This window comes from Meleagris gallopavo, chromosome 8 (genome assembly GCF_000146605.3).
Source record: "Meleagris gallopavo isolate NT-WF06-2002-E0010 breed Aviagen turkey brand Nicholas breeding stock chromosome 8, Turkey_5.1, whole genome shotgun sequence".
NCBI classification, from domain to species: domain Eukaryota; kingdom Metazoa; phylum Chordata; class Aves; order Galliformes; family Phasianidae; genus Meleagris; species Meleagris gallopavo.
The window spans coordinates 1,485,462-1,512,365 of NC_015018.2; the positions used below are offsets into that span (position 1 = coordinate 1,485,462).

General features: G+C 37.6%; 1 protein-coding gene and 2 long non-coding RNA genes across 8 annotated transcripts in view; 1 reads left to right on the plus strand and 2 right to left on the minus strand.

Moving 5' to 3' along the window:
• LOC104911873 overlaps positions 1-26,904 on the plus strand; it is a 65,156-nt gene that overhangs the window by 25,256 nt on the left and 12,996 nt on the right. The window contains exon 3 of one of the 2 annotated variants that reach the window (XR_794231.3): positions 3,572-6,240. This is a non-coding gene — a long non-coding RNA (uncharacterized LOC104911873). Of the gene's footprint in view, positions 1-3,571; positions 6,241-26,904 lie in introns of those variants that run through there. The other variant, XR_794232.3, reaches the window with a different exon arrangement.
• Positions 1,057-9,154, minus strand: LOC100549167 (mannose-binding protein). 3 transcript variants are annotated; one of them, XM_010714120.3, is made up of 7 exons: positions 8,911-9,154; positions 8,546-8,648; positions 8,048-8,154; positions 6,247-6,424; positions 3,395-3,502; positions 2,699-2,788; positions 1,057-1,839 (listed from the first exon to the last, which is right to left on the minus strand). In XM_010714120.3, the coding sequence occupies exons 4-7, from the start codon at positions 6,389-6,391 to the stop codon at positions 1,466-1,468; spliced, it is 717 nt and encodes a 238-aa protein (XP_010712422.1). In that variant the 5' UTR covers positions 6,392-6,424; positions 8,048-8,154; positions 8,546-8,648; positions 8,911-9,154; the 3' UTR covers positions 1,057-1,465. The 3 variants fall into 3 exon arrangements, with proteins under 3 accessions (XP_010712422.1, XP_010712421.1, XP_003207822.1); XM_010714119.3 differs by having other exon boundaries at positions 6,247-6,454; positions 8,911-9,153; XM_003207774.4 differs by lacking the exon at positions 8,546-8,648 and having other exon boundaries at positions 6,247-6,454; positions 8,911-9,153.
• LOC104911872 overlaps positions 9,339-26,904 on the minus strand; it is a 36,302-nt gene continuing 18,736 nt past the window's right edge. For 2 of the 3 annotated variants that reach the window (XR_004160432.1, XR_004160433.1), the window contains 5 exons: positions 25,583-25,750; positions 22,025-22,237; positions 15,162-15,403; positions 14,129-14,241; positions 9,339-10,019 (listed from right to left, as the gene is read on the minus strand). This is a non-coding gene — a long non-coding RNA (uncharacterized LOC104911872). Of the gene's footprint in view, positions 10,020-10,524; positions 13,981-14,128; positions 14,242-15,161; positions 15,404-22,024; positions 22,238-25,582; positions 25,751-26,904 lie in introns of all 3 variants that reach the window. The other variant, XR_004160434.1, reaches the window with a different exon arrangement.

Genomic DNA, 26,904 nt, shown 5'->3' on the forward strand with positions numbered 1-26,904 from the left:
TGCAGATTAGCATCTATATCACGCTCTAGAAAACTCACATCCTTCAACAATCTGTAATTATTTTTCTTTTCTGCCATCTAAAATGTCCCTTGTGACAAAGTATGACATTATTTTAACTTCCGAGCTGTTGTAAACTAAGCTCAGTTAGGACTATTTTACACTTGACAACTTCTGGAGAATACATTAGAGCCACGGTTTCTTCATGCTCCACATCAAGCCTCTGCACTGAGTGGGGTGAGAGCTTACTATCTGACCAAATAAACAAGCTCTACTCATTCCTGCCTGCCAGCATGACAGCAGTTAAATGTATCTCCATAACAACAGACTCTATAGCAACAATTTCCATTTCAGTTGTGAGGCCGACCAAGTAATCTAGATGTATATTGCAGCATTTGGCTTTGCCTCCACAAAACTGAATTAAAAAAAATATCAAACCGACAACCCACAAAACAAACCAACCAACCAAACCAGAGTACTCGTCTCCTGTGCACTTGCTGGTGTGCAGAGAGCACAACCAGGGTCTTTCAAGAAGAGGCTGTTGGGTTGTTGGTCACCTACGAGGTCACAGTAATTCTCACAGGAGCAGAAGAAGGTGGAAAAGTTATTAACAGACTTGTGGAGAGAGAGAAATAGGACAGGTCTTCTGTGAAGGCTGAGTTCCAAATCACATTGCCTGTAGATAGACACTTAAATTTTACCAGCAGAAGAGAATTCATCAATTATTATTTCCAGCAGTCAGTTTTGTAGTCTCATGACAGAAATGCAGAGGGAAAACATGATGTGCTTTTCTTCTCAGACTCTGGGGAAACCACGTTCCCATGTGCGACAGTAATATGGCTCAGATCAAATCGTGGTCTCTGAACTACACATTATGAACACCTGTTTGACTGATATGTTAGACTTAGAACATATGAGTGCAATGGAGCAGAAATACCATTAGCTTAATCACCTAATAATAATAATAGTTTGTATAAAAATAGCTCATTATATTCCATAAACTAGATTCAGAATGCTCTCTTAACCAAATATTTCCATCTTTTCAAATGAGACGCATGGTTTAAATGTTCAAAATTTATTTTGGTTCACATTTTAAGTTCAGCAATTCACAAAATGCAGATAAACATAAGAAGCCAGATTGTGCTAGGACATGAAATAGAAAATACATTTCAAATGTTAGTAGGCACTGAGTCCAGGGCATGATACTAGAGCTGACATGGAGTTAAACCTTTCTGAAGCCTACAGCACAAACATAAGGTCTTCAGCATATCACATGGTAAACAATTCACAATGAGTGAACAAATAGGTCTGTTTCATTAGGAGATTCAAAACTGGATGTCAAAGAGAAAACCACTGTAAATATAATTTGGTTCTGATTATTCTATTCTGCAATATAGTAACCAACTTCAACGCAATCACATAACCGAGAGAAGAAAGTTGGATTGATTTTCCTCGATTTATCAGCTGTTCACAATTCACAAATAATGAAGATATTTGAATTTGAACAGTCTAAATCATTCCATTTTCCAGAGTCTTCTATTACTGCACAGTCTTCATTTTTCATATTATTTGGTTCTCCAGGTTTCCAGTTGCTGTAAGTTAAAGGTCCACCACTGAGGTACATGAATTTGCCCTCAGTTTGTGCATCAGATATCCCAATATAAGCTTGGCTTGAAGGGCTAACTAAGTCTTTTAAAGCTGTATTTTCAGCCTCATTCCGAGGAGAGGCAAGCATACCTCCGGCTTTTGCACAAAGGGATTTTCCCTTTTCAAAATTATCTTTCTTTCCAGTTGCGACAAACATTTTTTTAGCAACGTTCACGATGTCCTTTAAAATCATGGCTAGAAGAAAAAGCAAACACCATGCTGAATTACACCATAAATTGAAGATTCTAAAGTAATTTATCCATAATATCTCAATTATTACTGTTTTAGTACAAGCAGACTACTTGTAGTACTAGGCAGAATCCAAAAGAAATCAAACAAAATTAACACCTGGATATACCAAATCCACATTTTAATAAAACAGGATTTTCATAAGGCTTGGATTACAAGTAATTCTTAATGTATATATATTTTTTTTGTTCCCAGTTTGCATATTATTACAGCTCTTGAACCAAGACCTGAAGGAACTTGCTCCCTAAATCAAATTGCAAGTATGACAAAAAAAGCTTGTCAGGTCTCAGTGCAAAAATCAGAGACTAATTAAAATTCACTGAGCTGCCATTAGGAGATCTTTCATACCTATTAGCTTTAACCTGGGATCACAGAAACTAAAGCTAAGAGACTATAATGAAATTCAGAGTTTCAAACCAGGGAGCGCAAACAAGACATAAAGGGACAGCTTTAGTGCGCCTGGGAAATTGAATATTTGTCTTGAAAAAATTAATGATCTTAAGAGAAATATACATATCTATGGTTCATATGCCTGCCAGGTTTTCATGAAAAAACAAAAAACAAAACAAACAAACAAACAAAACAAAACAAAAACAAAAACCAATGTAAAGTGAGCCTCTTGCTCATTTAATAGATAAGACTGGGCTTGCAACAACCCTTTTGAAATGCATTTGCTTTCTTTGACAGACATTTATTTTACTTTACTGTCTTCAACGGGTATCCAGGATTAGTGTCAAGGGAGTCTACCATCTTATAATAATTGCATGGAAACTCCAAAAAGAAAATTAATATGATTGCATCTTACCTTTTTTGTATCTGATTAAGTCATCTTCCAGTATTCGTATTTTCGCTTCCAAAGCAGTTATTTGTCGTTGCAGGTCATCAGTCACAACAACTAAGAATTAAGGGTATTACTTAGTAATTTATCTTAAAAATAACTACACCACTGCTGTCTTTCATCTAATTCTGTGTGAGAGACGTTTCGTTTCCAGAACACAAACCATAGGGTACATTGCAGAATCACTCTCTGGGAAATTGTGCCAGTAAGAGCGCCACATTTCTAACTCAGATGAATATTTGGGTGGGCTTGGAATTCTCAGAGCTGACAAGCTCATCAATTCATCTGAAAAAGCCCAGATCTCAAAGGCAAAACACAAATGTAAGCATTTTAAATGAATTAAAGAGGAAAATACATGAACAGACAAAGAATTCAAGGGAAATGCCTTTGTGATATGAGTGAAAGGATTTGTTATTTCAGGCACAAACAACAAAAAACTAGTGACTCACTCCAGATACTTTTTTCCCAAGTTATGCTAGGCAACTCATCCCCTAAGTAACAGACGTTTTATCTGTTTGCTCCTTACGCTTCTGGAAGTCACACCTTCACACCTTTCCTCAAATGATATTATAAGAACACCAGACATTATAACAAATATTTTAAAGATAATACACTAAAAGGTTGAAAAATAGATTATAGAAACACGAGAGCTTTACTACTTACTTCCACGTTCTCCTTTTTGACCTTTCACTCCTTGTGGTCCCACCTCTCCTTTTAATCCTGGAGGTCCTGCTTTTCCTGGCAAACCCTGCAGACCTCTCAATCCTTCTCCTAGAGTTTGATTTGAGAGAAAATAGTTTTAATGTTTTCTGAGAGCATTCTCCCACCATGTTTCCTTAGTGCTTGGAGAGAGTCCTGAACTGAGGAATAGTTTAACAACTAGCAACTGTGTGCAGAAGACACAAATACCGAAGACTCTCTTACGAAGATGGTTGCAAACCCAGCTGAGGATAGGAGGTAAAGGATGAATTAACTTGGAAGAAAGGGATGAAATTGGTAAGTGAACAGGAAATGGATGATGTCAGTAGAGCTACCTGTCTTTCTGCTTTGAGAAAGCTTTTCAACAATAAAATAAAGCCTCTGCATTTATACCAATCAGAAAAGGAGATAATTCACAGCATCAGAGGACTTCTTGTTCACCCATGATTTCCTAACACTCACTTGTCATTTTAAGTTTTCTATGATGCACTGTAAGGTTACCCTGCACTTTATGAATGATGAAATTCTTTTGAGAAATACTCAGTATTTGAGGTTTGTACATGAAAAACAAAATATTCTCAAATTCTACATGAATACTAATTGTAGAAACAATTGAGGCTGAAAAAAAAAAAGACCTCACTTGGTAAATGCATTTTATCTCAAAAGAATAGTAATTTGCAATATACGTCTTGAACAGCAAAGAACCAAGAAATGGAGCATGGCCAGAAGTCCTAACTCAGTAGAAAGGACAGGAATGAGACACCTAACAAAAATATCCTCAAGGTGTTACAATACTATATTAACTGCTAGTGGTCGATATCATTTCATTTTGCCATTCCTGAAGTCTTCCAACCACTCATTGTGTCAAACACCACCCCTACTTCCACCTGAAAATTGTTCCTGTCAAAATATTCATTTGCTATGAACTGCATTAATTGGATAAAAAATCACAGTGATGCAAAATTCCTTACTATATCTATTTATGAAAATGAAATTCCAATGCAATAAACACTTTGTTATTGTAGAGATACACCTGCTCTAAAATCAGGAAGCCATTATATGTAATCCAACCATATATTATAATATATTATCTAGAAAATTAGATAAAATGTAATAAAGGTCAAGCATACCTCTGAAGTGGTTATTTAATCAGGCAGTGCTGGCTTTACATATTTCAGCCACAAAACAACTGGGAGCATACTGAGGATACGTGATACTGAAAATGTCTATGCTGAACATTTATATATTCCAGATAAATTTTGTGTCTTATGTCATATCACTGAATCATAGAATGACTTGTGTCGGATGAGACCTTAAAGATCATCCAGTTCCAACTCCCTACTGCAGGCAGCGTTGCCACCACTACATCAGGAAGCTCCGTTCAACCCCAGCCCTGAATGCCTCTGGGGATGGATCATCCACAGCTTCTCTGGGCAACCCGAATATTTAAATACATATCAAGCTGTATTCATACTGATAGAAATTTGCTTGGATGTTGAAACATAATTAACTAACTCCAGGAGGGGTAGTATACACATGACATGATGATATAAAGCTAGGATGAGTGGTTGGCACACCAGAAGGCTGTCCAGATATTCAGCAATACCTGGACAGATTGGAGAGTTGGAACCTTATGGGGTTCCACAAGGGCGAGTGTAGAATCCTACACTGGGGAAGGAGGAATAACTGCACGTCAGTGCAAGTTAGGGGCTGACCTGCTGGAAATTAACTCTGAGGATAAGGATCTGGGTGTCCTGATGGACAGCAGGTTGGCTATGAGCCAGCAGTGTGCCTTTGTGGCCAGGAAGGCCATTGCTATCCTAGGGTGCAATAAGAAGGGTCAAAGGAGATAATCCTCACCCTCTACTCTACCCTAGTGAGACCAGATTTGGAGTACTGTGTTCAGCTCTGGGATCCCTACTTCAAAAAAAGACAGGGATCTCCTAGAAAGAGTCCAGTGGAAGACCACAAAGATGATTAGGGGTCTGGAGCATCTCATACGAGGAAAGACTGAGCAACCTGGAACTGTTCAGATGGCAGTAAACTGAGAGGGAATCTTATCAAAGCTTATAAATATGTAAGGTGTGGAAGTCAAGTGGGGGTAGGATCTTTCCAGTGATGCCCAGTGACAGAACAAGAAATTCCATATGAATCATATGAATATGGGGAAAAACTTCCTTACAGCATAGGATGTAGTAAGAAAGCATACAATTCTGTATGTACTTACTAAATATTTTCTCAGAAACAATTTTATATCTTGGGAAAGGTGGTGACTCTGTTTCACTGTGTGACAGAAAGCACTTTCTGATCTGTTTGTTTGCAGCCACTGTTTGTCAAATCATGTCTTGAGGGAAATTCAGTTGCTGGGACTTAGTTAATTTGAAGCAATCCAATTATTATCATTAGGTTAGTAGCCAACTTCAGCAAGCATGATTTCTGGTTTTGAGAGCTGGCCACTGGAAAGGAAAGCAGACATAATTTAGTATGGTAGTAGGAAACTCTGCAAATGGCTCAGAATACAAATGGTACATTGAGATTAAAATCTCATTTTATCTCTGTTCTATGGGCTGCTGTGAAAATGGGATTTTATGTTTGTATGGTTTTTTTAAAAAATTATTTATTAAATCCAAGTATCTAGAATAGAATTAAAAATGGAACAAGTGCTTTATAGACAGCTTTCTGCAAATTTACAGAAACTAAAAAAGGTTAATAGGGCAGAGAAGAAGTAGAAAAGTGGAAGAATAGAAAAGGCATAAAATAAGACTTAAGGGATGAAAAGGAGCATCAAAAATATACTACTGATAAACACTCTGTACCTGGGTCTCCCTTTTCACCTTTGGGACCATCTCTTCCATCTCTGCCTGGTAATCCGTTGACTGCAGGAGCACTACACTGAATGATGGGACATGAATACATTTTCTCTTCAGGTTTATCTGTGGTAAGTGAACTTGTTGCCATCATCAGTGATAGACAAAGGAGCAAAGCACTGAAAGGCTGAAGAATAGTCATTGCTAAGTCCAAGATCTGTGACAAATAAAGCAAAGTCACATCACAAATTTCTCCATTTACACAATCATTTTAAAGGGTTGTCTAGGAAAGAGTAGCCTGCATTGCCCAAGAAATGTACTTCAGTTTTGTTCCAAAGGGCAAGAACAGGAGATAGTGTCTGAACCATTTAATCTAGTCTCTGATTGTATCCTTATGTATGGAAAACCAGAAGAAAAACAACGAAGCTTACAAAAATCCAAAAATGTCAAGGTATAAAGAAAATATCATCCATTTCACCATGCTGCAAATCCATTTTAATGTATTTTTTCATAGCAAGTTTAAACTTAAATAATTTCTCTTTATGCCAAATGATTCATACAGAATGACAGTTTGCAACGAATCCTAAACTTTCTAACTATTTCATCTCTGCAGGGACTCTTCTCTCTACAGCTATTAGGATTACTGTACGTTGAAACTTAGAGTGATTAAGATACTACTTTTGATAATATCTTCAGTACTAGCAAACACTGATATCTTAAAGGACAAAAATTTCAGGTGTGCTTAGATAGTCATCATCTGATTGCCTCTCAACTTCTCCTTTCACACCCTGTATATTAATAAAGGTACGTTACTTCTTCAGTAATTATATTATATTATATTATAATTCAGTAATTATGCCTCAGAGCTGAAGTTCTCTTGGATCTCAGAACTGCAATACTTTGCTGCCCTCTCTGAGCAGAACAGTGATAGGCAATAACATCGTAAGATAAAGCTCTGCATTATGTTCTGATGAGCTGCACAAAAATAATTATTTTCAATTTTAATATGATGGTCAAATTTGATACAAACGTCCAATATATTTTGTGTCTAACTGAAAACAAAAGCAAACAAAAGCAAACAAACAAACAACAACAAAATGAAACTACCACAAACATGATCTGACAAACTTAAAGGGTAAATGAGTACCAAGTCAACTGGCATAGTTTTCTCTCAGTTCTACTAATCAGCCTAAAGTAGGTAACATGTTTAAGGAAATAGTGTCTTAAGCATGGGGATAAGGAGGCACAATCATATCCAGCACGAATTTTGCTAATCACTTTTTATTTTAAGCCTCAGGAAAAATTCCCCATGGAGAACATCCTATTCTGTCTTGTTTCATCTGATAAAGTGAAATATAAAATGTACTAGCTAGCTTATTACTGTGAGAACATGATCAGTAGGAAAAGAAAGCAGTTAAAGAAGCTTTTCTGTATGCTTCTCTGTAGGCTCACATCCAAATCTGGAGCAATTGCCTATACCAAAACAAAATAAGGGAAATTACTTAGCTAACCAGTAATAATAGAGCTTGGATCCAATTTATTTTTCCTATCCAGCATCATGGACAAAAGATAGCTCTTCTCACCCATCCAAGGGCTTTTTCTGTTGGATATTTATACTTGGCTCATTATTTGGTACTAGGGAAGATACCACTTCTGTCTTTCATGAAAGCAATATGAAAAAGTTTATAATAATGGTCCAACAAAATAAAATTTAAAAACAAAAACTCACAGAGAATACTGTCAATACAAAGTCCCTAACACACAGACTGGTGTTTTTGGCTGCCGGCCTTCTGAAGTTAGACCTGCTTACCTCCAAAGTTTTCCAAGATTAGCTCTCCAAGTCTTTGTTCTAGGAGAACCAAAGGGTCTCTTTCACCTCTAAGAAATTGATGGCAGGGTTTCCTGGCAGCTGTATCACTTTAAAAAGACATTAATGACAGTTTATATCAACATTAGTTTGGATTTAAAAAAACCCAACAAAATATTCCCACTGTATCAGAAAAAGCTCAGGGATTTCCTAAAATAGGAAACATAGATTTTGCACTCCATATTTAAATTTAGAGAAAATGGAGATTCCAACATGGAGAATCACGCCAAGTGTGGGTGCAGTAACACTCCGTGAGTTGCAAGGCTTACAGAACTGCAGAATATTTAAGCAAAAGGATCAGAATCAGGCCCTGAAATGAAGTTTCTTTAATACTTAGAAGGTAGCTAGTTCTGGAAGTGATATTGGTACACCTATTTCAAGAGATATATCTCAGAAAATTCTTGCATTCCTCCATAAAGAGTATATTATGACATGACTCACCCAATGAAGGTAAAAATCAGGAAAAAGATCCTGGAAGAGGCAGCCAGGAGGCAAAACAGTCCTAATCATGGAGCTGACAGCTCTGAGTCATCAGCCCTGAAGCCTAAATTTGACAGAAAAGGACAGCCCTTTTGAGTCAAATACTGGGGAAACTGCTCTTCAAAAGTAAATATTAAGTTAGTATAGAGAATACTAAGGGATAGAATGCTGTTAAGTGGACAGACACATCCTGTAACAGTTGTCTTCATCAGCTTATTATGCACCATTAGGGCAGCCACTTTCTAAGTGGCATGCTTGAACCCGCAAGGGTTGCAAGGCCTCAGTATGGTCAAACACTTATCACAGCAAAAGAGAGTTTTACTTACCAGCACCTTTACCTGCTTCGTGCACAGTGAAAATCTTATCACTTCATTGGCTTTTCTGACAGCCAGCGTGACAGAACGTAGTAGAGAAGAATTGAAACAGAAGATGGCTGGATTTTTATCTGAAGGACCAGCCTGCCAAAAGGAAAAAATAAGTCCTTTAGTTTCCACTAAAAGCTGTAATTTTGAGCTTTATTTGGGGTTTTCTGGCTTATCTCTGTCTTGCACAATCAGAGATCATCTACTTCAACCTTACCACCCCTATTTACAGGAATTGCGTATGACATTCTGGGAGTAAACCCTTTGCTCTTTGCCTGGCCTTGGATGTATATTGACTTTGTTACAGTACAACTGAAGAACAAAACAGAACAGCCCCCGCATGCACACAGGAAAAAAAAAAAAAAGAAAAAAAAAACCAGGATATCTGAAAGGTGTTCATTTTGACTGTAATGCTTTTCCTCTTTATTCAGTCAGTGGAATAATCTTCAAATAAAGACTTGGATCCTGCTTGACGGCAGCGATTAGTATACTCTGCATTATCCATGGAAAATAATTGGCCAATTCAAACATGTACATTTGTGTGTAGATGAGAAAAGACAATATTGTGTGAAGAAACAAAACATTTAAGTAAGTCACCTACTACTTCTTTTCCTATAAAGACTGTGACACAGTGAGCAGGCCAAATAGAGCCTGCATGAAAAGTACAGTAATAGGAATAGTTTGTCTTTGGGTATATTACCAAGGATAGCTCTGAAATAAGAGTGGTGTAAAATGTCGTTCTGAGGAATAGATGGCTCTAGCAGCTCTGCTTGTGGAAAACTTCCTTACCCAGAGGAAGCTCTGATAGACATCTCCAGCTGAAAATATCAATTCAAACTCTTTCAACCATGATAAAAACATTTGAAAGCCAACACCATGAAGAAAAGATTTGGAATTAGAGGTCTATTACCTTAAATAAGATGCTGAAAATTCCATATCAGTTGGCTAAGAACTAAAATGTGCTATCCATATTCTGTCAACACATGGCTTCCAGAGCTCATAAAGTCACCTTGTAATCCACAAAAACTTCTGGTTTATTTTTCCCCCATTGAACTTCTCTGAATGTTTCCTGCCTGCAAAAGAGAAAGTATGAATTAGACAGTGTTCTCAGCAATTATCCTACTACTAGTACTCACCAGCTCAGAACACTAAACATATAATGTGAAGCATCTTGTAGAAGTGTATTTATCACATAGAAATTTTATGAAGCAGCAGCACAATAATACATTTATATGCATTATCCAAGCCTTCGGGATTATTATGAATTCCTGAGTCAAATGACATGTAGAAATCATAAGAGCAGTATTCAAAATTATTAGAAGGTTTTCTTCACTAGATTTGTCATTTCAATATTTTCCTCCTCATTTCTATAAAGCCATCCCTTCCTCTAGAAATATTTAGTTTGAGTCGTGGGTTGCTCTCTGCTTAGATACTCAATTCTTTCTGCATGTCATTTGGTTGTAAGAATTGTCTTATGTCTGTCTCCTCTTTAGCATAAAGTGAAGCTCTTCAAATTTTCTTGGAGAAGCAAGCAGCCCAGCATGTCAGAAAACCTGGCTTTTGAAGCCTCAAAGTTACCTTTGGAGCCATCGGTTTTGAGTCCCCTTTGCCAGCAGCAACAGTAATGGCAGTAACAGAAGTGGGAGCTACATCCAATTATTTTCATCATAGCAGAGCAGGGTGACAGCTTCTAGAGGTTTGCAAAGGAGTGTCTGGCTAAAGCAGTGGATAGAAATGCACAGCCAGCTCATTAATTCACTTTGATGTCAGACCAACAGTGTGCTCTTATCTCCAAACCAGGAGCTTACAAAGTATTTCAAACCTTTCACTGAGACAATCAGAGGTAGGATTATAGAGTTCTGAAGAACAAAACCCTAGGAATAACCTTATTTCAGAAAAAAAACTCAGTCCAGGCATTATGGAGCACAATTCTTAATAGGTGCTCATACAGTGAGTATAATTAGAACCCTTTCAAAAAATCTGAAGTGGAAGCTGTCCTGTTCTTCTGAATTAACAGTGATTTATCCCTTGCCTGTGTAACCTCCTATGCATCTGTACTTCTGCACAGTAAGAAGGATGGAGTGGAGCTGAGGCTCTCTTTATTTTCATTTGTCAACCAGACACAAAGACTACATGGATAGTTGTTTCTGGCAGTGGGCTGTTACCTTGAGGCAATCCTCACCAATGATAAAATCTTTGGATTTCCTGTACTCACTGTCTATATAAAGAACAATTTAAACTTAACCATTACTTGTGAAAGAGGTCGAAATGTGTACAGTAGTACATGCTAGCAAGAACGCCATAGTAAAAAGAAGGTATAGGAATAATATTGTAATTATTATTCATCTCACCACTCATTGTAGCAATTAGTACAAGCATCAAAAAGTATAAAACTCTAAGTTTATGTTACTGAAGTATGTTTATAAGAGATCTAAACAAGCACATGCCAGCAAATTTCCAGTGGGTGTTAATAATAATCAGACAGATGATAAACTAGGTACAAATACCACCTTCTCCTCTCTTAAACTTTAAATGACTGCACTTTAGTCTGGAACTACACTGATAAACGAAAAATATTCCTGATTCTTATTATAGTCTCAAAAGAGATACTGATCTATGGTTTGGAGTTTGTGAAACTGAGACTGATGTAGGAGATATAAGAGAGTGAGATGGATCTGAAGCAGACCAGACAAAAAAAAACCAAAAACAAAACAACAAAAAAAACCCCTCCATTTTCTTAACTGAGAAGTTTGGGTTTGCTTGAGATTTCGAACAAAGTTCACAATTCACAAAGTTTCCTCATTTTAGGGAACAGACTGCCACAAACACATATAACAAGTTCCTCCATCTCCTTGAAAATGAGTAGGTTGAGTTAAAAGACATGTAAGCTTTAAGAACATGAGATGCTGGAGGAAAATAACATCTCATGAAACATCACTTCTGATTTCCAGATTTTCACTTCAGCTACAAAAGATGTAGAATGGCACCTTTTCCAAAATAGGATGAGTTGTTCGTGTCTTTTAATTGACTTGTCAGTAAAGAATTCTAGAGGGCTTTCTTCATATTGCAAGAAAAAATTGTCAAACACAGGCCTCTCCAATAAACAATAAGAGAGGCTCAAATGCTGCTGATGTTTCAGAAGCTGTAAATACATTTTGCTTTTCAATTTAAGTGCATATTGAGAAAGATTTTGTGACGATTGAGCCGATGAGAATCCAGATAAGATGACACGGTAGAGTCAGGTTGTACTTAAAATTCTTTAATATCTACACATAATATATTTTAATGTCTTTAATAATATATCCTTAATATCGTGCAAAGCATAGGATGGTTAGCCACTCAGGTTGTGGCATCAATCAAATCCCTATATTTTTCATGTTTCATCAGGATCTTTTTCTGTGTCTTAATGATTCTGGAAAGGATTCAAAGTAATTAGCAGGTTTTTGAGGACAAAACAAAAGAAGCTAACAGCTGAACTGAAAGCACAGTTGGTAATGGATTATGTGGCCAGGAAGTGACCTCTGGTGGATGCTAGGTGGTCAGTAAGTGTATGTACTTACCAGGAGAATAGCTTATTCATTTAACTACATTAAATCCACTGAGTTGAATATGACCTAATATTATGACATAATCAAAGAAACTTTCCAATTGAAATAGAATTATTCAATGCAAAAAATGGGAAGCTAATGGTAGAAGCTAGTAAAGATATTTATCACAAACTTTAGAAACCTCCGTAACAAAAGGGATTATTGACTTGACACATATTAAGACTATACCTTTAATAAAGTGAAGCAAAGCCTATCTTTCAGATGATTGAAAAATCAAAAGAAATGTTAATGGAAACAGAATGATCCTTCGAGAGCATGTCTCAAAAGCATTACTCTAAAAAGCACGAGATTTTCACATTAGTGTGAGGTGGGGGAATCTGCTGCTTTCAGCATGCACAAGTTGCTAATCACAGCCTCTGTACTAAATTGTAAGATTTTTATACAGATGTATACAGAATACAGATACAGAATATCCCTAAAGACCTCATCTATTCCCAACTAAGAGTTGTTGAAGAGAACCTTAAGCTTTGGAATTCGTTTGAAAGCATGTCCCGAAGAGGCTCACAAGTGCTATTTCAGGGCCTGTATTTGCAGAGTGCATACATGTCCTGAGAGATCGTGAACTTTGTGCAGTCCATGTAAGACTGCAAACCCCCTCTTGGTGATTAGAATGACTTTGCCTTCGTGTTTCTCCATTTCCACCAGGATTTGGAGCCCCAAGAGCTTCTCTCACAGTTCTAACAGTGGATACAGAAGGTTTGCTGTACAGAAATAACAAAGCAATTGTTCCCAAGGAAAACCAGTCTTTCTTGGCAACAGTTGTCTTGGAAACAAAGTCTCCTAGCAGAGCATCATGGCCGCTGATCCATGGAAAGCAATCCATGAGCCGTTTTTCTCAAGGCCAGGGAAAAGGGCTGAGAGCCCCCCACAGTTTGACTTTTCCCTCAGCTCAAGTTGTGAAAGAACTGCCAGGAACCACAGAAATTAACTGAAATTAACTGAAATTCTAACTCTTTGCTATGGATCCAGGGCATATTAATAATATTAACATGTTAATAATATTAACAGGCAGCAGTATTCTACCACACAGGGATTTTTTATTTTTATTTTTGCTAGTCATGTTAAGGAATGGCTTAGCTTTTCACTAAGAGAGGAAAATTGCACCAGAAAATCACATTTGAATACAAGACAGCCATTATAGCACTAAGCAAAGTACAGAGAGAAACAGCAGAGCACATTTCTGCATAAACTCTTCAGAAATTCATGTGAAAGCTTTGAAGAGCTGCATAGCTTTGAATTTCACACCTTCCACAGAGAGTGGCACAGGCACTGATCTATGCTCAGCCAAAGATGGATGCATGCATCAGATCTACAGAAGGAGTCTGACTTGCAAGTTCTTGGACAGTGCATTCATGCTCACCTCTGCCCGGCTGTTATCACTTGATTGCTTTCTGCTCAAGAGTCATTACTGCAAGTTTATATCACTCTAAGACAAAACACATGCAGTATTAAGCACAGCTCTTTCATCATATATTTAGCACTCATTGATTAAACAAGCAAGGAGTTGAGCAGTGAGCAAAAACTTCAACTACCACAATTTGAAACCCATCCATTAAAAGGATCAGGAGAACTACCTTGGTCCATTCAGGCTCCAAAGGTCCACCACAAGGGTAGGGATGATGATGGCTTCACCAGGACCCACAGGTCCACGATTAACAGCAGTTCCAGCCATGTCTCAGAAGCTGATCTGAAAGAAACAATCCTATTTTTCCATAAAAGCATTTTCCTCTGGAGCACTTCTCACAGTTAATTCTAATTCTTTGATATGAACTAAGACTATGCACAAAATTATTCAGTCATGAATATTTGGACACACACTTTCATACAGGCGGAATGAGCAATAATTTATTAGATGGTAGCACAGCCATTGCATGAACTAATATTTGCAGGAGATTTGAAGCAGAATAACTTTTAAAATCAGCTTACAATTCTTTTTCCATTACCTGCACAGTAAACATTCTAGGAGACTGTTGGGCAGGTGGACTCCCAGAGTCTTTCAAGAAGAGGGGAAAAAAAAGCACCAGCAGTAATAAATCACAGCTTGCAACTGCATAGTAAATACCTGCAGCTATGTAAAATTCCACTTCTAACCTAAACTAGTAAACAACTTAGAAAAAAGTAAGCACAGGCATAGAAAATACCAACTGACTACAAATCAGCTGCAAACACATTAAAGGCCTATATTTGTTCAAATACATTATTCATAATGAATAATTTGAGCATTAGTTGTATGCAATTTATGTTGCATAAACTTAAGTAAATACTTGTAACCAAAAGCTGATTTAAGAATTAATGAGCAATCTCTAAATAAAATTTTACTACTAAATAAATCCTTCTCTGAGCTGCAAAGCCATATGTTTCCTTCAGCATAAATTCCAACATTTCTATTAGCAGCTAAGCCTTGTAACACTGAGATACTGACACTTGATGCCTTTTGAAGCTCTTGCTAAGCAGAGGAAGAAACAATTGCTTTTGAGGAGTTCTTAAATTAATTAAGGTTCAATAGTGATGTGACCTCATTGCAGCTTTGCTCTAGGCACTGAAATTACTAATCTGGAATCAATATTTACACACTTTTTAGTAAACAAATAAAGAGGAGAAACATACCTTTTTCATCTGCCGAAGCATTTCCACTGACCACTGCTGTGTCACCTTGCACACTTCAGAAATGAATATCTCATATTAAGAGGTATTGCAGTGTAGCGTAGCACATCAGCACAGTCTGGATTGATATGCCACACTGTGCTTTTTAGCGACAATAAGCAATTGGGAAATTCACATTTCACATGCCTTTTAGTCAGCTGTCTTAAAAATTTTTCACGCACACCATGACAGGACTATGTCATTTTCTGTAAAAATTCAACAAGAAAACAGACAGGTATTATTAGCAGCTAGATGGATGCACAAACAATAAATACAGTCTCACAAAAGACTTTTTTATACACCAGGGATCTCCTTCTCCTCTCAATCCCTTCCCATAACTGGTTGGCAAACTATCTCCCATGTGGGTATAGGAGAAGCATGGTCACAAGTCCATGTAGCTGAGTGGCTGTGCTTGCATCTCAGTCCACAGCTTCTCTGAGCTCAGCACCAGCTACAGGAGAGCACAGTGCCTAGCCCTGATTTGCACACATTCCATGCTCTTCTGCAGTAACTCTCATCTAAACTTTTAGATTAGGTCAGACACAAACAAGTTGTGCTGAAGCAATATTAAGGGAATGTGTGATTTATTTAGTGAGTACGTAATACAAGATTTTGTGATTTGAATAAAAACAATACAACAAAACAGGAGCTAGCATCACTCTCCGTTTTCTGTGGTCTCTTTCAGGGATTTTAAATTGCCCAGTATTTACAGAACTTATGGGTAGATTTAAAATATCTGGATTTCCACTCCAAATCTACTTCCATGCCATTCTAGTAACCCCTCTTTAAGATCTTCTGGTGTTCTACAAGATATTTCATTCCTTATTCTTTAATTTCTTGTGTTAGAGGGTTATGATTGGTTTAGGAATAGACTCATGGCTTGTCATAGCAGATTCCATTTTGTGGATTGAACCTGCTTAGAGAAGCTGTACTCATTTGTCTGAAACACACTCATTGGTTGCTACGTAGCAGGTGGGCAGTTATGCAAGATGAGCTGATCCTCTGGACCTGACTCTCAAATACAAGGATGACACTGTTGAAGTTCTGCCCTTTATAAATGCCATATGCAGTTTCCCCATGTGATAGTCTACACCAAAATGTTTATTTAAAAAAAAAAAAACAACAACAAACCTCTCTACTATTTGGCTAGCTTATCCCAGCAGCTAAATAATTAGCTTTTGTCATTAGTCCTTGATAGCATTGCTGCTCATTATATATCAAACTTGCTGCATTTCCATAATGTGCGTCGTAGTCTTTGAAAATTGTTTGCTAATGAATCCTAACTAGTTTTAAAAGGCAGTTGCCAAAAATATGGAAGTTTACAAGATTTTTCAAACCCGAGATTTTAAAACATTAGATTTTTACAAAGAGAGTGAGCCAAATGTATACCAATATGATGACAGATGCAAAAATGGGTTTATTTATTATGACAGAGCTCCCAAATTGTCAAGTACTTCTCAGTCATGTCTCATCAAATGATAGTTTTGTACATTCAGTATGATAAGAATGACTGTCATTCTGTTAGACCTTACCCTTTATTGTCTGACTAATATTATGTAAGTTGCTCTGAAAGGAATGCCTCACATTTCCATGGAAACTACAACAGATACAAAGAACACAAAAACACTATTTGAGAGCAAATTCTCAGCTACAAAACAATATTTTTCAACACAGCCATCACCATTAGCTCCGTATTTTTGTCAGGCACAAAGGGGAGCCCTCGTGCTGTGCTTCTAAAAATCTGCACCAGTGGAGGTGACCCACCATCACTGTCACCACTGCTGAAATGTGGCACCCACTGTCTCACTGTGCTCACATCCACCGCTTGATCTCCATCAGCGTTCAGCAAGCATCAATGAATGTCAGTGGGTGTCACCTTTTCCGCATGGAGGAATTCAGTGACAAATCTTTGCTTCATAGGCACTTCCATGTCAGATGCCATATTGTCAGGCTGCTCCTCTGTGCCATCTGTCACACAGCAATAAAATGTAATGGGATACTAGCGAGAGGGTTCAGCCTCTACTGCTATACTGCCAACATCTGCCTCTGATGTCATGGGCAAAGATAATAAAACAGGAGGCACTACTTTTGGAGCAACCCTCGCACATATGCAGTGGTTTGAATATCTTTAATGCAAAGGGAGGTATGTATTAGTATAGAAAAGGTACTCCCTATGGTCTACTAGCACAGCATTGTTTCTCTCAATAATGACTCCAGTAAATAAGCAATGTTTGCACTCCAGAGCATCTTTTCACTGGAGCCTAAAGACATTTATCATCTTCTACAAATGCCTGGCACCCCAAAATTTTCACAGATTTCAGTGAGAGCTGTGGGTTTCCAGAATTTTGGAAAACATACCTTTTTTTTTTTTAAAGTCTAATTTTAATGTATTAGTTTGAATGGCGCATCTAAATGCAGAAATTATTCTGGAAAATGCACAATAGATCCCCCCAAACCTTTGTGTATATAAGAAAAGCTCTTAAATACAACTACCTTTTTCTGCCAATGTTTTCTAACCAACGTTTAGATAATCATAGTATACTTCACACCTCTTCACACATAACTGTAAAACGACTGTTAAACGATAGATAAATAAGGTCTTGGGATGATTTATTGTCATTAATGTCATCCTCCAGTAAGAAAGAATGTTCATTTCCTTTTGTGAGTCTCTGCAAAGCAGATGTTGTCTGTTTTTCTAAAAGCGATAAGAAGGGCGGAACACAAGAAAATTAATTTTCACTGATGACAAAACAAATGATGGAAGAAAGGCATGTGGCTGACAAACTGCAGTATGGAATCCAAGCAGGATTGCTAAGACACTGAATTTGTTACCATGCTGCAGTAAAGCCATAATGGGAACATCATTTAAGTAGCACAGTTCGAAATGTTACTTATATCTGAAAAGTAGACAGTATATTAAGCAACGTGCACGTTTATACCTGTGACAAATTACCAAGGGGCAGATAGATCAGAGTCAGAAATTTTAACAGTATCCAACTTTTCACTTATGCTCTTGTCCGTGCTATTTCCCTGAGTAATCAAACATGTGAGAGCCAAGCATACAAATTCATAGCTAATTTGCCAACCTACTTAGATGTCAGTTCAGCTAAGTACTGCTGCTCCAAATGAAAAGTTTAGATGGGTTTCTAGCTCTGCAAGTTCCTGTAAAGGGAAATAAGGATTAAAGGGGTCCTGGAACAAGGATCCCTTTAAGACAGTGTTTATATTACAGTGTTACTAAGATCCTGGAGAATGACTTCAATAAGATCTTGGAGGAAGCAGCTTTAACTCCGAGAAATGTTATATCTTGAAGGAATATTCCATCTCTTGTATGCAGTAATCAGCTGTGATTTATGTCACCAGTGTATCACCATAAGCCATCCAATAGTTGGCTGAGTAGCTCAGCTGTGGACAAAACAAACCCTGCAGCCCCTTGGGCATCCACATCACTTGCAAACCAAATCTCTTACTCTGATTAATCTGATATATCTATATGGGGGAAGTAGCCAATGCAAGCTGTTGTACATCTGCTACGCCAGCTTCTTTTATCTAAACAAGGACCTAATCTGCATCTCTCATCCTGAAAACAGAAAGTTCCTACTTTTATAATGTTTGCTTACCCTATGAGGCATCTGTCTAGAGTGGGTTACTCCTTTTGTCTTTTGTTTCCTGTAAGAGAAGGCTGAACAATGCTGCTCAGTTCTTCTAAAGTCTTCCAATATGTTTTCATTCAAAATTGTCACCATTCAAAACACTCATTTCAAAAACTGTCTTTTTTTTTTAGGACCACATAGCCTGTAGTTTTTCAAGATCCTTAATACTTCATGATCCAACGAGTAGTTCAATCAAGGAAGTTGAGTAAGTTGAACAGAGAAAATACAAATAAAGCAAATATACTGTCATTCCAGGGCATTGTAAACACTTACAGATTGCTCTTAAAATCATTAGACATGGGTCATAATAATTACAAGTAATCTCTGATCTTTTACTGCAGACGTAAAACACAAAATTTGTACTTTATGGACCTTAACTGGAATTCCAAACTTGAATAGGTTTAAAACTTTTGGATGAGTGTGTTTATAACCTTAAACAAATTCCTATACTTCCCTGAGTAATATCTTTTTAAGTCTTCCTTTTGGCTTTAATGAGATTGGTTTTTTTAGGTGGAAAGGAGATATTGCTTTCTGTGCAAATTTGCCCAATCATGCTTTGTAAAATTACCTGATAGGAGGAGGCATAATAACAAAAAGATTTCTGTGCTATGTAGTGGATTTCTTCTTTACGGTTAGGATAATTTGGACAGTAGTCAAATCTCGTTTTAGACTAAGCAGCTGTGCTGACTTACATATACTGAAAGCATATTAATTACAGTTTCAGGAGAAACTGCCATTTCTCTTCTGAAACTTCTCAATAGCAATTGCTACTTGTTACAGTGAGAAATGACAAACTTCACTACCTTACCTAATTTCCGAATGTATTGGACTTATTGGAAAATGTGAAGTGATTATACTCTATTTATAGCAGTGTCACGATGATGAATGAGCATTACCTTAAGGTAAAATAATTACGGCGTGTTAATACTGGCCTTATTAGAGGTATGTCTAGACTTCTGTCTTTATGACTAGCTAAGCTGGAAGGCTCCTCTGGCTGGAAAATCGCTACAGTTATACCACGGTCTCTGTCTTTCTGTAGTATCCTCCTTGACACTTCTGCTCTCAGGAACAGAAGTGCAAAAAAATTCTTTTTGCCTTATGTTTGTATAGAGTGGCTCTTGCCAATGACATTTCTAAGTGACAAAATGTGGAAAGCAAGAGAAATACTTCAATGTATGTCCTGAAAAGACAATAACAAGAAAAGAATTGTGTGCCAGCGTGGCACACTCACTAAATCTTCACGAGAGGCATTTCTGCCATCCTCCCCAGGCTGCTTATGGTGAGACAAGTACCTATGCAAAGCCATGGAGAAACTCAAGATATTTGGTAGAAAAGTATGTTAGAAGACATCCTAAGAAAACCCTAATATTCAGAAAGACTAAGGCAGAGTATATAGTTGTGGGAGATGTTTTTTTGGTGAAGACTAATGAAGTGATTGATTTGCTGGCCAGAAAATGTAAGCCTGCCTTGACTCATGCCACTGCAGCCATGCTGTTGATGAACAAGGCTGCTTGTTTGTGACCAGCGGCTCCTTTCTCTTCCATGATGTCCTTTTCAGCTGCCTGTAACAGATGAGCAATTAAGTCAGTGCTAGTGTTAAAAAGCTGAAAAATGGGGGGAAAGTTCTGCATGCTAGAATCACAGAGGTTTAAATTTTTCTGCCTAATTTCAGTGAAGATGTACAAGCACACTGACTTAAGGATTAGCCCCAAATGCCATTATTCTCTTATCCTTTCTTCAGAAAAAGTGATGGATTATATGACCTTTCACAACATTCAAGCGGCCCTCTCTTCTATACTGCTATTTTTTCATTGGCTTAATACCTTAATAGTATTTTCTAATGGGCAGCTTCATTTCATGAGCGCTCAATCTCTCACAACACATCAATTTGCATTAGAGTTACAGTACTTTATTAACTTGGTAATGGAGAATTTTCAGACATTTCCCTAAAGTTAAAAATCAATTTCTTTCTTCCAGCCCTTAGAAACTTCAGATTTCTGCAGAATTGGACAGGGGTCAGAATGACAATTCTTCCAATAGGTCCAGACAGATTTTAATTTTCATATCAAATAGTGTGAGTTTTAGTGTAAGCACTTTATATTGTTTTAATAATGAAGAAAAATTCTTCAACTTTAAGCCATTAAGCCATATATCCAGATGAAAATGATGTACATTTCTTCCCTGATGTTTTGACTGTGCTTGCTAAGGATGTTGGCTGAGAATTCCCAGATAGTTAATTATTTTCTCCCTCATTACTAGGAACAATTTATACTGAGAAGAGTTCTTACGTCTGCATATTTTCCCTTATTTTGTTCTTTCCTGCTTGTTTGTATTATGGAAAAAGAAAAATTTGACATGTGTACAGATGTTTCCAGTTTTAGTGTAAAATATTGAGCTAAGTCATGGATTTTCCTTTAAGAATTATTTTCCTTTAAGAAAAAAGAACAATTCTTTTCTGAAACAACTCCATCAGGAACAGACTACATTCACTACCAGACTGGAACGGAATTAGATACAATAACCTAGAATTGAAAGCTCCTTTGAACAATACTTAAAAGGGGAATATCCACCCACAAGTTGTGTGGTGTTTTCATGTTCCTCTAATCTTTCACCAGTTACCCATAGGAAATCAGAAGATGTTATAAACCTCCCAGACAGCTGTGCTCAGTGGTCCTCCAACCATACTCCACTTGGTGAACTGTATTACACACTGTTTTAAAGAACAATAGTTTTAACGCAGTTGCAAGCAGGAGAAATTAGAGAAATCAATTTTTCTGTACCTGGATCCCTTCTTTTCCCCCATATCCTACTGCTGTTTTTGTCTGGCTGTCTGTTCTCAACAGGCCCACAGACTGGCATGGGTTTGCAGTGCTGGAGCTGTCACCAGGAGCTTCTCATTCCTGAGGCTGCCATGCCAGCACTGAATGCAGTTGCACTGCTCAGTCATCTGCTCTGGAAGAGGCAGTGAAAGCCACTGTCAGAGCTGTTGGCTCTCCTCAGCTGCTCATGCTACATAATGTGTCTATACTACATCCAGATGTCTTGATTACCACTTTTCATCCTGATTTGCTACTGTTTAATATATATGATGAATACTCCGGGACGGCTTTTAAGTTGATCCTTTAAGTAAGAAGCACTTTTAAAAATTTACGTTATGTTTCAAAAATCACTTACATTTTGGAAACCAAACGTGGCAAATGTAGGCTTCATCTCCCTGCCAGAGCCTTGGCACATATGTACTCCCAGATGTATTCCTCCTTCCTCATAGTTAGGCGTCTCAACTGTCCCTTCAAAATGGGGTCTTCAGAAATGGGGCAGGTGTCCAAAATGCTTGGAAGCCTCTATTCCTCGAGTGTTAGGTGATGGGCTTGGCGAGGGCTGACGAGCCTGGTAATTATGGGAGTATTTCTGGTAAGCCATTAAAACTGCAAAATTCAGCCCCTGTAATTCTGTGTCTTTCTATCCTGTTTTGCTGTTTGACTCATTAGCTAGAGTGAATGCCCAGTTGCAACTGAGCTCACAGTTGCTCTGAATTCATGGAGCTGCACTAACATTCAATTTACTAAACTTAGAGCTTTGCAATCAGCAGCCAAGAAACAGACAAGCTGAATTAGTTGAATATACACTTATCTACCCAACTGTGAAAAGAGGTGCACAGATAAGCCATATTGTGAGAATAACAACAATGTAAACCAAGCCTAGTATTGTGAAATCTCAATAATAAGAGATAGTACATTAACATGCTTTCTGTAAAATAGAAGACCAGGAATACGGCTTGCTTCGTATGCATTTAACGTGGTGTCGTATGTTATGCTAAACTCAGCATCATTTTAGAAGACATAGAATAATCTACATAAATACAAACTGAGTCAAAAGGAAATCATAGAATTCTAGAATGTCCTGGGATGAAAAGGACTACAATGACCATCTGGTTCCAACCCCCTGCTGCGTGCAGGTCGCCAACCAGCAGCCCAGGCTGCCCAGAGCCACATCCAGCCTGGCCTTGAATGCCTCCATGGATGGGGCTTCCACAGCCTCCTTGGGCAACCTGTTCCAGTGCCTCACACCCTCTGGGTGAAAAACTTCCTCCTGATATCCAGCCTAAGCCTCCCCTGGCTCAGTTTAAACCATTCCCCCTTGTCCTATCACTATCTATCCACCCTCATAATCAGCCGTTCCCCCTCCTGTTTATATGCTCCCTTCAAGTATTGGAAATGCATACTAACTTTTCTGAACACAGATTCATTGATAAATGACAAAATGAAAACTAGAGACAGAGAGAACTTTTGGTTATTTACTCAGTAATTTTTGTTGTTTTGCACAAGTCGTAGCAGAGCTAAGTGCAACATCCCGTTAGTCTGATAAGCATTTGTTAAAATGATCTCTAATTTCTCCCCATAACACTTTACTTTGGATACACTTAAATAATTAATCTAAATGAATAATCTAAAAATGGTGAACAGCTATGCTAGAAAAGCAAGGGAATTTCAGCTGATAGCTAATTAACTGATACAGATACAAACGTGTAATAGAAACCAAGCGTGTCATTGTCTGACTTCCAGAGTAATGGGTAATAATAGAAACAATGTGCAAATTACTGCAGGCTAATGCTTAAACCAATGTAAATACTACATTCAAGACCAATCAAAAGTCTTATAAAAGCAATCCCAATAGCTCCATGGACCACAGTGACTTTGAATCATGCTTCTGTCAGAGTCAATTTGAGTCATCTTGAACTTAGCAGTAAAACCAAAATCTGAAAATTCAAATGGAAAGGGCTTCCTTTTCCCGACTACCTATTCTTCAAATTACATCTGGAATTCCTAGGGTTGTTTCCACACTCCCAGCTGTCACTTTACTGTCTACTGTAGGAAACTGGTAACTAATTACAGGCTGCTGTGGAAGATGTTCTACAGATGTGCCCATATGTATATTATAAATTAAGTGTACAGGAATCTTTCATTCTTGAGCAATCACTTAAAGCAGACTTACAGCATTATATGATAAAAAACAGTGAAAAATAAATTAGAGTCAAGAATAAACATTAAATAAATAAATGCACATCTTATTCATTCTTTTCTCCTTTAAGGACACCTTCCCTATTCCTTCATTTTAGAATTATTAGACATATATTTGGTTCCTATTTTTGGAAATTGTGAATTGGATTAGAGCTAGCTGTTATCATTCAAGAACTGCACCTGAACAGGAGGATGTGAAACCAGTGCAGTTGTTTATCAGCTCAGTTGCAATTATGCTATCTTGATGCCAAGTAAACTACACATTTTCCAATACTATGAAAAGCCCAAATACACGCTAAACATCTACAACAGAATGTACTTGCAAAAATATATGCATACATAAATTCCAGCATTCATAAAACTGTGTTATTAATTCTTGGTCTTTCAGACACATCCTGTTAAATTATAAATCTTCAAACAGATCCTCGGGCTTGGATGTTTCTTATTTCACATCCGTACAAAGAGTCAATTTGTAGAATTTTTCTACTAAGGCATTCACAATTTGCAGTAGCTGCATGCTTAACATTCGATTGCGTATATTTAAATCCTGTCATTTCAGTGCCACAGAGCTATTTTTGCAATCACAACCTTCAGGTGGGCAATGGTTTTTAAGAAAAGAGACCGCTGTATTTGCATCCCATGTGCATGCTTTAAAATTACCGTTCTTCCAATTTTTATACTCTATAATCACAAGTGGAACAGGTTGCCCAAGGAGGCTGTGGATGCCCCATCCCTGCAGGCATTCAAGGCCAGGCTGGATGTGGCTCTGGGCAGCCTGGGCTGCTGGTTGGTGACCCTGCACGTAGCAGGGGGTTGGAACCAGATGGTCATTGTGGTCCTTTGCAACCCAGGCCGTTCTGTGATTCTATGAAGTGCCTCTTTGACACATCAAAAATTGTACTCAATTATGCTAAAAGTTTTCTGCACTAACAGCATATATTTAGAGCTACATATTGTACTACTTTCAGGAAAGGGAAAGAATTAAAAACCACTACTAGTATTCAAAATATTGTTATGACTCTACATTACTCTAGAAGGCAAATCCTTTAGGTAAACGAAACTTTGTTGTTTTACATACTGCTTCATCTTTAAAGAATAGAACTAAAAGATATTAAAAGACATTAGTTGCTTAGGCTTGTGAAGGGCTTGGAGAATATGCCCTAGGAGGAGAGACTGAAGGAACTGGGGCTGTTTAGTCTGGGGAAAAGGAGGCTGAGGGGAGACCTTACTGTTCTCTTTCAATAACTGGAAGGTGCTTACAGCAGAGCGGGGTAGGTCTCTTCTCACTGGTGACAGGTGACAGGATGAGGGGAAATGGCCTCAAGTTGCGCCAGGGTAAGTTTAGGTTGGATATCAGGAAACACTTCTTTACAGAAAGGGTTGTTAAGCACTGGAACAGGATCCCCAGAGAGGTGGTTGAGTCACCATCCCTGGATGTGTTTGAAACCCGTTTGGATGTGGTGCTCAGGAACACGATTTAGCAGAGGGTTGTTAGAGTTAGGGTAGTATGGTTAGGTTGTGGTTGGACCTGATGGTCTTTAAGGTCTTTTCCAACCTGAGAAATTCTATGGTTCTGTGTTTTGGAGCATTTTTAATATTAGACCTTCCATTAGAATCTGGCACTTTAAACATATATATCTACTCTATGGGTTAAGAGACAGCAACTTTGCCTTCTCAGCTGTATCATTTTAAAATAAGCAGGACTTGCACCTACCTTTCTTAACTGTGTGGTCACAGCAGATGAAAAAACAGTGAAGAGTTTTGTGATGACACTGCACAGAAGGAAAAAGTGAGCGGGCTGACTGCCTCTTCACCTGCTTCAGGTCATCCTGGTCATCATTCCTTTTTAAAGGTGATTCATTTCCAAAGGCCACAGACTCTCCTAAAAAAAAAGCACTCTCACTACAATGTACTTCAAAATAAGTCTTTTTTTTCCTACTCTCAACTTAAATGAACTCTTTTTTTTTTTGCTATTCCCTTTCCACATAAAACCTAGATTACATGTGAATCAAACAAGTACAAGGGCTAAGAAAAGTGAGCCCAGCTAGACTGTGACATGGCGAAAGACTTGCTGAAGTCTTTCTAACTGATCAGAGGTTCACTGTTGCCAATGCTAGTGCATCCTCTCAGACTAGGGAGACTTTGAGATCCAGGTGCTCTGTTTGAAAATTACCTTAGGTACTGAAATCAATATTGAAAGGGTAAAGAAATCATAAAATTTAGTTTAAAACATTTTTTAAAATAAGGATTAACCTGAATACACCCATACAAACTTAATTTTAAAATAAGAGAGTTTTTTTTAACTGAAAAATTATACAAACATCCCTACTCCATCTGAAACAAAAAGGCTGGAAAGTGAAGCAGCAAGAAAAAGAGTAATTTGAAAAGAAAATACAGGATTCCTCATAGTCTGAACTGAATAAAGTATAATTTAGATAAAAGTATGCTACTAAGGTGGTGAATTGAAATAAATGAGTTAGATCACTATATGCAGAGCAATTAGTTTGATTACAATATCTGGGAATCTAGAATACAAAATTCATACATCAGACAAATATTCCTCAAACAAATTTTCATGCAAATTCCTGTTCATCATCTTTTCAGACTTCAGTTATTGGCTTCTTGTTTGTTTTTCACTGTTATCAAACAAGCACATGTGCCAAGTTCTGGTTATCTATGCTCTATTGTAGAGAAAGCTAATCACTTATCTTGCATGAAGGAGTGATGAAGCATAGCTTGATTATTAACTTTCACAAGTTAGACTGAGTTTTTTGGATGACAAAGTTGTTTACCATATGATACAGAGTAAGGCTATGCATTCTTGGAAGCTTTAACTCAAATTAATTTAATACACCTCCAGCAAAAAAAACATAGGCTGAATTCAGAAAATGCAGGATTCAAAAACCCATTTTTATTTGCAGTTAATAAAAAAATCATGCCTACAGTGTGAAAATTTTGTCAAGGCTGCCAGTAACCAAAAGCTCTGCCTATGCAACGAGCAAAGAAAATACCACGAAAAGAAATTAACAATACAGA